At 40.4% G+C, this 11864-nt stretch overlaps 1 protein-coding gene across 4 annotated transcripts; it reads left to right on the top strand.

Moving 5' to 3' along the window:
- Nucleotides 1–1076: 1076 nt before the first annotated feature.
- On the top strand, nucleotides 1077–11647 carry CTXN3 (cortexin 3). 4 transcript variants are annotated; one of them, XM_037728671.1, is made up of 4 exons: nucleotides 1077–1370; nucleotides 2463–2793; nucleotides 6701–6807; nucleotides 10432–11647. In XM_037728671.1, the coding sequence occupies exon 4, from the start codon at nucleotides 10531–10533 to the stop codon at nucleotides 10774–10776; it is 246 nt and encodes an 81-aa protein (XP_037584599.1). In that variant the 5' UTR covers nucleotides 1077–1370; nucleotides 2463–2793; nucleotides 6701–6807; nucleotides 10432–10530; the 3' UTR covers nucleotides 10777–11647. The 4 variants fall into 4 exon arrangements, with proteins under 4 accessions (XP_037584599.1, XP_017356482.1, XP_017356483.1 ...); XM_017500993.2 differs by having other exon boundaries at nucleotides 2463–2815; XM_037728670.1 differs by lacking the exon at nucleotides 1077–1370 and adding an exon at nucleotides 1408–1756 and having other exon boundaries at nucleotides 2463–2815.
- Nucleotides 11648–11864: the final 217 nt, after the last annotated feature.

Here is an 11864-nt window from a genome sequence, read left to right as displayed (position 1 = left end):
ACAAAGGAAGGAAGAAAAGATTTTTACAAAGAGTCTAGTGAGAAAAACCGTGTTTATATTTTGAAGGTTATATAGAGTTTTTGTTCAATTTTATTTTGAAGATTAGGCAGAGTTAGAAAGAAACACAATAATCATAATAACACAGCCCTCTACTGGCATAAAGACTGACGGCTTAGAGAGTCTTTTTTTCAGATCCATGATCTATTTCTTCATGGAAAAGTGCATCATAGGACATTTAGGAAAGAATTGTAAATTAAAGAACATTAAAGGTGAGGCTTGAAATCAGAATGTAGAAGTTCTTAAAGTAGATTTCTAACTAATATTACCTCTTGATGTTGTGTCATTAAAGAGAAAGACTAAATGATGCCTGGGAGTGGCACTGCGATCAGAATCATTAAGTAGAAGCACAGCATATATAGCCACGTATACAGCACGAAATCATCCTGTTTCATCACAATTTCCGCGTATCTGAGCTGTGTACAGCTCAGTGTAGTATTCTAGGCTTCCTATTTAAAGCTGCACCAGAGAGCAGAATTTTAAGAATTCAGAGAAGAGATACAGGTTATTAAAGACAAAAGAAATAGGATCTACGTTAAAATGCTCAAATGGAATTTTAGTAAACCCTTATTCATTGTTTTAGAATTCATGATGATTCACATAATGCAGCTGCATGGGGGAAGGACTGATTTTAATAATTCCAATTATAATTATCTTTAAGAAGAGAGATTTAAATTTGGCTCCAAGCATAACACCAGATCTTCATCAAATACTCTTTGGTTTATCTAGTTCGGCCTCCCTGAAGGGAAAGGGCATTCTAACAAAATTTTGTAGTAGTTAATGCCTGATTTTTTGCAGCAAGGACAGAATGAAAAGAAACGCGCCAACCCATTTAGACTAAGTAAGCAGCAGAGGAGTTCGTTTAAACAGAGTTTGTCAGAGGAAGTTATGGAATCTATTTCCCTGGAGAGTTTTAAAAATAGGCCAGGCACTCATCTCTCTGGGATGGTTTCAGCCTGCAGAGTAGCTAGAGGACAGCCCCAGGCCCTCTCAGGTTCCCTTCTGCCTCTACGAGTCTGTAGGCTAAAACAATATCCGAGAAGGCCTCTTTGGCAGGGCAAGCTACAGTCACCCAGGCTCACGTCTAACTATGATGTTTTCTCACCGCATGGAATGATAAGTATAGGAGGAAGGGTGGGGTCAGAAAGTTTCCTCAACCACACTCTGTTGGCATTACCAAGACAGGCACTCCCTCTGCCAGCACTGACTGAATGCCAGAGGGATGCCAGTTGGTACAGGATGATCGTGCTTGGTTGGATTTCACGTGTCACGTTGTCTTAACGATGTGTGGTGTGTGTGTGTCTGAAAATAGGGTAAGTAAAATGATTTGGAAAGAAAATGCAGTTAAAAGTTAGGGAAACAAATGGGGTAAGAATCTGCGTGTTCTCTTAGGTTAGACTCTTAACATCAAGCATTTGATCCTACCGTTTAGCATTTGATTTGAAAGTTTCTTTTTGGGTCTGAGGCCTATTCTATCCAGGACTGTGGTCTGTTGTCGGCAGATGGGGTTTTCCTCTTACAAAATGAGCTTGGTTCCAGCTTCCTAGAGCTGTTGGGTAATGGCCGGTTGCTCACAAAAGCTAAGGAGACAGCGTAGCTGACAGGCACAGTCAGAGGCAGCTTTAAATATCACGCACCCCATCATCTGGTGGGTGGGTGTGTTGTCGCTAACTGTGCTTCCACTTCAACAAAGCAAGTGGTGGGTTGCCAAAAAACAAGCATGCTCCTTCTTAAGCATCATGCTGAATTCTTTTTAGAGAGGTGGTTTTCCCATGAAGAATTTCATCCTAAAATGTTTTCCAAATTTATTTAGGAAATTTATTTATTTATCAAAGGAAAGTAATTTAATCATTGTAGCAGGTAACTAGAATCTGTAGAATGAGAACAACTTTCTCTAACACAAAGCTATCTTCTTTATTCATTGAGTGGTCTCAAGTGGCCTGTGTGGGATGGGGGCTTTGCCAGTGCCACAGTTACGCAGGCTGCTCAAAGAGACACAGAACCTGGCAATCGACTGCCCAGTTAATTTACAAAGAGGTGACAGGTGGTGAAACTATGATCTTGTTCTTTTTAAATGATTCTTTCCTTCCCATACATGCTGCTTTTTGGAAAGGTCACTTTAGTTTTCTTTAGGAAAATGAGTCTTTTCTTCTTCTCCCAAATGCTAAGTTGATGCCCTTCCCCAGAAGTCTTCCTATTAATTGAGTTGGTCTGAAGGTCATCTACTATAATCAATATGAAGGTGGCTGCAAGGTGCTAATTGACACCCCCAAAGAGGAATAATGTCAACAATCAATAGAGAGGAGGGAGCACTGGTAGATTTATGGCTTTGATTTTAAAAGGTATGGGAATGCCCAGTGATGTTTTCTCCCGTACTCCTTTTGAATGTTAATGCTTTCTTGAAGATGATTTCAGACACACTGCTAGGATACTGCCTCTACTCACTGAAGCAGAATCGTCTGAAGAGTTGCTGAGGCAGAACTGAAATCATGGCTCACCTCAAAGAAGCAGCAGTATTGGCCGTTAATGATGCCTCACACAGAAAGACGGTGCTCCTTTAACTCGGGGTTTTAATGGGAAGTTTCTAAGCCTGAAGCAACAGCTTTAGACCTGGGGTGTGCCATCAGCTGCCTTGCAGCTACCACTGCCTACTGCTTTCACGCAGCGTGGTCGGGAAGAAAGGAATCTAAAGAGACTCGTAACTACCTGTAACTGTTCCACCAGGACATGGATCAAGTGTGTGTTCTGCCAGAGCCAGGTACTTGACCCAAACTGTATCTTTGATAGGCTAATTAAATGCTTTTCACTAACTTTACGATTGATGCATGAGCAATCATCGCATAGATGCCTTTCGGACCCAAGTTCTGAATTTAGATCTAGCTGTTAGATAAGTCTAATTAAACAGTTGGTAGCTAAAGTTAAGACGAGAGGGGGTTAAATGTAATGATGCCTTTATTTTTAAAGCATGCTTAAGTTTGTAATGTTATTGTTACTGAATGAAGAAGTAGTAAAGCAGGCTTTTTTCTTTCCTAAGCTACAGTAATTTATTCCTGAAAGCTGTTTGCCCATTATTGTATTTTTTTTTTATCAGTCACCTAAAACATCCAACCTTCCAAAATGGAACAAGGGTGCTCTGATTTGTTTACAAAGGATCACAACTCAACAACTCGTATTGATAGTGTTGACTGCCCCTGGCTGATAAACTGTGTGCAGCACTAGCCTTTTGAGGTATCAGCAAGTAGCTGTTTTCACTATGAAACACACAAAGAAAGGCAAAGAAAACCAGATGGAACAGTAGGGCTTATTGTTTGAAGTTAAAAGTAGCAGTTTGCTAAGGACGCCTTTTGATACCACCAGTGCCTAACCGGGCACCCTCATGGTGTTTTCTGATGTTCTCAGGCAGCAGCCTTGCCCTGCAGTCCCTTGAAAATTCCTCAAGCAGATAGATACTAGGAGGAAGATGAAGATGGGGGAATAAGTACAGCTGAGATTGAGGTTCAGGCTGAAAAGAAAGGTCTCCTGCTGACCCAGAGCTTACAAGCAGTAGTGAGTTGAGAATAACAGGGTCCACTCCCAGCCCAGGCAGACGTGTCTGCAGGCTGACTTTGCAGGAAAAAGCAGAGAGCAGATTTCCCAGTGCAGCAGTGGGGGCTGGCAACAGTTCTGAAACTGCCTGTTGACATTTGTAGCTAAAGACAATCTCGTGTTTATAAAATCTTTGTTTGTAGGCTTTCTAGTAGGCTTGAGTCTATATTTTGAGAGTATAAAATAATATTTACCCTTAGCCCTCCTGTGAATTTTGAAGCATCAGGGCTATTGTATTGGAACCGAAGGGCTGTACTTGGAAAAAAAATACATAGACATTGCCATGTATTTAAATGAGCCTAAAACAAGGGGAGTGGGAGGATTTAAAATCTATGAAGCACCTAGAAAGAGCCAGGAAATCTTTACCTGAAGTTCTTGGCTGATAACGAAGAGGACGATAAATTCTTTGAATTTATATGAAATATTTTGTATCTTTGTATGTGTATCTGGAACGCAAGTTACTGTTCAATAAAATAATACGCAGAATTTCTGAGAGATTGGTAAGGGAATAATATTTGCTTATGTGGTGTGATTCCATTGCTTAGATAATGAGGTGGCTTATGCAGATGGCTCACAATTGTGGTGGGGATGGATAACAGGATCACTTGGGAGATTTACGCGTCTAGAGTGGGTAAGTGGGTTGGAGAATGAAATGTACTTTCAGAGACTACAGTTATACAAACAGGAATGCAGCCCAGGCTTCCTTTAGTGCTAAAATTAGAGAGGGATTCTATTTAGGCTTGGTATCAGGATATGTCTTACTTTAATCATTCAAAGCCATGTTAACATTTCAACAGTTAACTTCAGAACTGTTGCAGAATAATGCAGTATTTTGAGTAAGTTTGTCTCTGCCAGTCACTGCAAATTCAGTCCTGCCTAGCTAGACAATTCCATTCCTGTTAAAGTCTACAGATTGGTATTGCTAGTCTGTCAGGTAAATATAAATAAGGTTCATAGGATATCTTTGTAGGATAAAGTGTCCCGTCCGTCACATGGGAATGGAAACCGGACAAACCCGTGAGTGTCCTTGCTCAATGGATGGGCTATTTTGACATCCACTTCTGAAACCACATCAAGTCATGTAACTAGGTTTCTGACCCAGAAGTTTTAAAAGTTAGTTACTGCGATAATGTGGTTTAGCAGTACTTAAAATACAGACAGCATTGCTTCACTGTGCCCTACAGGCCATTAACACCTAAGGAAAGACACCTTCAACTCATTCCACCATGCCAGTGAAAACCATGGGATCTAACATCCTTCGGAGAGGTGGTGTTACCTTTGTGGTAACTGGTTTTTATAATTCTGGGCAGTTTATAATTTTCATACCTTAGTGTGATTGATCACATAATGGAAATGAAAAATAAATATAATTTTGCACAAAAATGGTGTAAAGAGAAAACACTCACTCATCCCCACCTATTTGTCAAACCCCCACTATGCACTAGGCAGGACTACAGAGGTACTGCAACTATTCGTATTATCATTGCACCCTATTACAAAAGGGTGGGCCTTGAATTGGTGACCTGTAGAATCAATGCCTGTGTGTGGCTCCACAGAACAAGGTGTCCAATGCACTTAAGTAATTCTGTTGCTGTCACTTAAGAAAAAGAAACATGTCATTGCTTTAAGATATATTTTCTTCAGAGAAAATATTTTTCCTTACTGTGAAATTGTATAATAACATGCTAATGAAATAAAATGTCCAGGGGATCCAAGCCTGAGAAGGGTACGTGTTGACATTAATCGTTTTCATGTAAGACATTTGGATTCAGGATATTTTAAATGGCTGCCCTTCCCCACCAAAAAGTAGATTAGGTAAGAAAGAACTGACCTATTAAATAAAAGGGTAACTGTCCATCTCTGGCTGATTTTTATATTTCAGATGCCACCCACCAACACTGAGGCCAAAGAAAATTTAAAGAGCCAAATAACTTATGGCTCTTCAAATTACAAGATCTGTGGGTTTTAAAGTGTCATTGTGACTTGAACTAGCTGTGATTCTTTCAAACAAGACTTATGTCAAACATGATGGTCCAGCACTTCAGTCCGGCTGGATGACACGTGCTTTTGTTTTTCCTCTCTGCATCAGTTAGCTGTCACCTCTAATTTTGAATTCAGTTCCCTGGACTGTAAGGGGTTGGAGATTTGACTCAACCTATATTTAAAGAGGCAGCGATCCCAGAACAGTAAAGAATGCCTCAAGGAGCTTGTTGTATAATAGGGAGGAGATAAATACCATCAAGACTTGCACTGTAATCAGTGCTGCCACAGAGCACAGGTGATGTCTCTGGAGATGGAGTAGAAAACACCCCTTCTTGGTGAAGGGAGACAAGGAAGGTCCCACCAAGGAGTGGGTATTTGGTGTGAACTCTAAGGGAGAAAGAGATGGAAACAAGGAGAGCAAAGATGCTTGCCTCATAATGCTTGCCTCCTCTCCTTCTTTCCACAGATGGAATCTTTCCAGGCATTATGAGGTAGGAAACCTGGAGGTGTTCAGAGCACAGCAGGTATTAGATCAGGCTGAAAAGCAGACAAAATGAGGACATTCTCCACAGGTGTCCACACACTCAGTTACATGGAAGTTTATTCTGATCAACACATTTGCCATTTTACTGAGAACTAAATGTGATTTGGCTCTTTTCTAAACTTATAAAAATAAAACTCAGATCTTAAAAATTCTATTGTCAGAGTAGTTTCTAATTTGTGGTCCAGAAAATATCTGGGCATCAGGCCCACAAGGGGGTTAATGGGCTATGGACACTGGGGTGCAAAGGTTTTCTGAGGGGAGGAGCGGTGACATCTGGGCTTAGAAAGATGCAGTCTGTAGGAAGTATGGGCAAGGGAAGAGGAAAGCTACTTTGAAAATACTAAAACTAAAGCCAGCTAAGATTGCGAACGACGGCAGCTGCAATGACTGCTCCCGCCGTGCTTCATAAGTAATTAATGGGTGTCTTCTGTTTTTGTCAATATCCCAAGGGAGCTTGACTCGAGCAAAGAAATGTATTATGTAACTTTTGCAAATGGTATCTTTTAATTAAGGTTTTCTTAATTTTTTCAGTATTAAAGTTAGACTTTATTTCCTGAGCACCCACAAATGGACCTGACAAAGGGAAGACACAGATGTTCTATATGATGGGGAAAGCCTTTCAGGATTCAAATATGGCCGTGAGTAACTGTGGTCTTTCTTTATACTTAAAATAGCTGCCATGTGTTATTATGAAGATTTCTGATGGTCGTGTCAAAATCCTTTGAAATAATTGACTTGCACAGGCTTCCCTGGTCCTCTAAAAGAAAGATGTCGTTAGCAACCTTGCACATTTTCTAAGAATCATTTTAACCAAAAAGGAACATTTTACTCCAAGACAGACATTTAAAAAATTTACACGTCTTGGGATATTTTTGTATTGTGGTAGCAAAATGATTACATGTATGTCTTCTTAGCCATGTTATAGTAGCTGATGCTTCCTTCAAGTTATACATGCCGTTGAGCTTTCTAAATTGGTAAATTATTGATTAGCTGATCGCATGTTTAACATCAAGCAGGCTCCTCTAGGGATTTCAATAAGTCCTGAGCAAAATTATGAAATAGCATTTGTTTCTGGACCTCTTTATCCCTTTAGCAATCACCTCCTGATTGTCACCCACCATCCCTCTCCCCTCCCCCAGGGCTCTCCAGCAGGTCCCCTGCTCACACCACCATACCTGTCTTCTGTCCTATCCAACAGTCCCTCATTCCCAGCAAGATCTTCCTTCAATCACCTTTCTACCTACCACATGTCCTCCTCCTCCAGGCGGGAACCGTCCTCACAAATTCCTGCCAACACATTAATGTGCTACGTTCCTAGGTAAAATATTGCAATTTAATAGGAGACGTTGACAGTTTGACCAAAAGCAGTTATTTTTATGGGAACTTGGGCACCACAGTGTGCAGGGGGAGGTGAGGTTTACAACTCTCAATGTGCTACGGAGTTTTAAAAATTCTCTCATCTCTATTTGCTCATTAATTTGGTAAATCAGGAAAGGTTTGATGATGAAGACATTGGAGAATGCACATATTTATATTTTAGGAGGCTTCTCAATGCAGAGGGCTAACCCTTTGTACCTTGGCTTTTAATCAGTTGAGGATGGTAAAACTGCAAATTAAAACTGATTTTGAAAATCATTCTAATAGTTGGCATCCTTGTGCAGAGTCTGAGCCCCAGAGTCATTCCTAGGGTGATTAAAGAGGCAGATATGGCAGATAATCTGAATCAGGATAAGTTATTTCCTGGAGTTTCTGGAATGGTTGCCCCCCACTGCAGCCCCAAAATGAATGGTTTGCTTGCTCTAAATCCTGAGTTGTGGGTGAAGCCTAGAAAGTACGAGAGTTCATCCAGGACAGAAGGATTTGGCATTTGCCCTGTATGGAGAGAAGGCTGGGGAAGACTGCTCCTGGGGTCACAATGTTGCTTATCAAGTGGAGGCCCCAGTGGGGAAAGGAGGGACTGAGCAAGGTACCACTGCACCAGTCAGCCTGCTTGTGCTGAGGAGGTCATTCGCAAGGACTCAAAAGCTTCTCTACCTAGTTTTCCCTGATTTTTTGGATTTCATAGATCCAGAAACTCTTATGTCATTTTATACAGATAGTGGTTTTTGCTCTTTGTATATTTCCTTTTTGGATTTTGTGGTGTTTTCCTAAAGAACTTTCTGAAAATGCATACCTGTCTCAGCTCTGTTGAGAATGGACAACAACAGGACTCTGGCGTCATTTGGGGCTGGAGGGAAAAAGGACATGGAATGAGATTCTGGTAATCCAGCGAGGAGAGCAGGGATCAAAGTGAGAGGATCCTCAGTAGGATATGAAAAAGAAAAGAGGGAGTAATGCAGGGAATGGCCTCAGCGTCTGCTCCTCTGTCGTCAGCAGGCTTTCCTTTGGCTCAGCCCTTGGAGAATTTTATAATTCGTCTGATTAAATATGGTTTGGATACTTTCGGTGGGCACAGGTGGCCCTGGTCTGATGTGCTGAGGAGACCTGCATTGGAGGCTCTGGCCTCCCTTCTTGCCCCTCCCTTCCTGGCCCATGAGGAATTAATACCCAAGGCTGGGAAGGTGCTTAGAAACAAGCAAACCAAAACAAAACCCAGTGCATTAATGTCTTCTAAATTCCTGAAGAGCTTATTTATTAAAAATGCATCAAAATTTTATCCCAATCTTATTTAAAAACAAACATCAATTATAAATGAGTTTTGCAGCTGTTCCAGCCTTTAAAAAATTTCAGAATGATAGAGCTGCAAAAATGATGCATTACCCCCGAATAAGTAACTCCTTCCTCCCAGATTCTAATTGTGATCCCCCTTATAAACTATTTTCTAAACTGTGATTTTATAAACTTTGAAGTGTCAATATACATGCAAACTGTTATATTATGATTACTAGTGTTGTACTTGAAGTCAATGATTATAAGTTAACTGAAGAAATATTGTGTTGATGCATTAGGTCATATATTTTATTTTATTTTTTATAGCTAATTACTGCTATGTAATTTTCCTTATAAACAAATTCATAACAAATGTCATTTAATTTTCCGTAGTGTCTAATGTACTTGCCTTTGTTTACATGTGATTTAAGTAGATTTAGTTCAGTATCTGAAGCTTTTAATGACCTTTGTGTATACTTGTCGTTTATATAATTGTATTTTTATATGGTAATACATACTTGTATTTTTATACAGTATTATCTATATATCTAAGTTTTTCTACTAGTAAAATTAAAATAGTGTTAGCTTGTCCTTTTCCTTCTCCTCCTCTCTACTGATAGTCTCCAAGCCTCTCTAAGCCACTGTCCTTTTGAAAGTATGCATTGATCAATTCCTTTCCCTTGGCTTAATTCTCGAGGTGCTTCCCAGGGTCAAGTATGGAACCTGGTTTTTGTTTTCTGAGGAAAAAAGAAAAAGCAACAGTAATTTGATAGTTTAGGAGTCTGAGATACCTCCCTTCTCCCTTGGCTCAGGCAGTAGAAAGGAGAAGGGCATAGCTCCCTTAGTTGTATCTTAGGTGAAGTAACATTTTGCTTGTTTCCTTTTCTTCTTTGTATCATTTTTAAAGGGTTTTCACAGTTCTTCATCCTCATTATAGCAGCGTGAAAGATGCAGGCATTTCTACTGCATTTTTATAGCTTGGTGACCTCTCCAAGGTCTCACACCCATTTTGCAGTAGAGTGGAGCCTGGAGCCCAGAACCTGATGGTCCCGGAGAGGGTTTATATTTTAAGAACATTTTCTAGCATCTGTTTCCTTGCCCTGGGGCTAGAGAGATCCCTGCTCTCATGAAGCCTGCAGTAAAGTGGTTAACGTGTGTGAAGTTTAGCTATGGTGCTGGCACGTAGCTGAGGCTCTCTCTATGGCCCTATCATGAGAACAATGTAAGAGTAATATTGGTGGAGCAGAGCTGGAGCAGAACAATATGAGAGTAATATTAGTGGAGACTTGGCAGGCGAGGCTGGGTTCGGATGTCAGGTTGACAGCACACCCTGAGGTCAATATTACTGTGCACATTTCTCATCTTCTGTATTATAGCTGTATTCCCTACCTATCCCTCCTGGCCCCAGGTGGCCCTTCTGAGAACAATCTGGTAATTTCATGCAAGAGTAAAATATCTTTCCCTGTAATTATATGGAATTGAGCATCTCTGGTGAAAAAGAAATCTGGTTTACAGATTTCTTTTTCTCTCTGAAAAATATGACTGTGAGCCTAGAAAATAAGGCTGCTATTTTATAGGTATTCCTTTCCCTTCCCTTTCTTTTTTCCCTGCAGATAACTCAACCTCCCCAGGGTGCAGCCACCATGACCTCCGCAGACCGATGATGGAAGAAAAGGAAACCAGGAGATCCTGTGCTCTGGCTTCCCTGGACCATGGATGGTGGACAGCCCATCCCTTCATCGCTAGTGCCCCTTGGGAACATATCATCAGATTCTAGCATGTCTCTGGAGCAGAAAACAACATTTGTTTTTGTGATTTTGTTGTTTATTTTCTTGGGCATTCTCATTGTCCGGTGCTTCCGGATTCTTTTGGATCCATATCGAAGCATGCCAACCTCTACCTGGGCTGATGGACTTGAAGGCCTGGAGAAAGGGCAGTTTGACCATGCCCTTGCTTAGGAGGAATGGCGCAGCATCTCCTCCTGAGGAGATGAAGTGCCTCATGTCTTGGCGAGGATTTCCTTTCTTTAGTGTTCTCAACAAATCAAATTGAAACCGTATTTGGTCCCAGGACCATAATCCATTATTCTATAAATATGCAGTGGCATTAAAGACATTTGAGCATGTTGGAAATGGACATTTATTTAACTAACCCAACATAAGAAGGTTTACATTTTTGTTTGCCCAATGAATGAATACTCCTGAACTTGTGTGATTGTGAAACCAAGAGCATCAATACTGACATAGATTTGCCATCAAACAAAGCATCACTTGATCTGACTAGAGAATAAAAAACTAAAAAGAATCTCATATGAATCTGGTGACAAGGCTAGGAAGAGATTTCCTAGCTCTAATTATGTCACTGTTTGTTTTATTTCATGGGCCTCTATCTGGGTCCTGAGAAGGATGAGGAAGATTGTACTGAATGGACCCAAAGTAGTTACTTGTTTTCTTCTAAAGCAGGGAGCATTGGGAAGCAATGGGGGAGCTTAAAAAAGATGGTTCTGTCCTTGGTAAATGTGAGTGAGAATATCGTCTTATTTTTCAAGTGAAACTTAATTCAAAGGCTACAGAGTTTTAAAAACTACTTACTAAGCCAACTACATTCTATGTATTCATATTAATAACATGCATAGAGGTAGCTGTACATTACCTGAATTCACTCTTTACACAAATGATTGAAATAATAGGTTGCTAGTGACGCTTCAAGGTTTTTTTTCTTTTAATGAAAAGTTAATTGTTTAAGAGGAGACGACTTTTACAGTCTTCAGAGGAATGTGTATTCATGATTGCATATAGTCACCAAATAAAACTTTTCATGAAACAGAAATGCTTCCTCTCTTATGTCACTAGAATTAATGCACTGGGGGTGGTACCCATTATTGAATACTGAGGCTTAACATTTTTCCAAGAGAGAGAGAAGAAAAGAGCTAACAGCATGAAAGGTCATCTATTCATTCCTCTCCCCTTTCAAGAAGGGCTCCTATAAATTGTCCTGCACAGATAAAACCATGGGTTTTAAGACCACCAAAAAGGGAGATGTGAAT

Source organism: Cebus imitator, unplaced genomic scaffold (genome assembly GCF_001604975.1).
Source record: "Cebus imitator isolate Cc_AM_T3 unplaced genomic scaffold, Cebus_imitator-1.0 Scaffold275, whole genome shotgun sequence".
Classification (NCBI taxonomy): Eukaryota; Metazoa; Chordata; class Mammalia; order Primates; family Cebidae; genus Cebus; species Cebus imitator.
Note: the sequence above shows the minus strand (reverse complement) of the source record. Positions and strands in the feature narration are given on the sequence as shown.

Coding starts and splice junctions, on each gene's coding strand:
- CTXN3 (XM_017500994.2), top strand. CDS start 10,531: ATGGATGGTGGACAGCCCATCCCTTCATCGCTAGTGCCCCTTGGGAAC.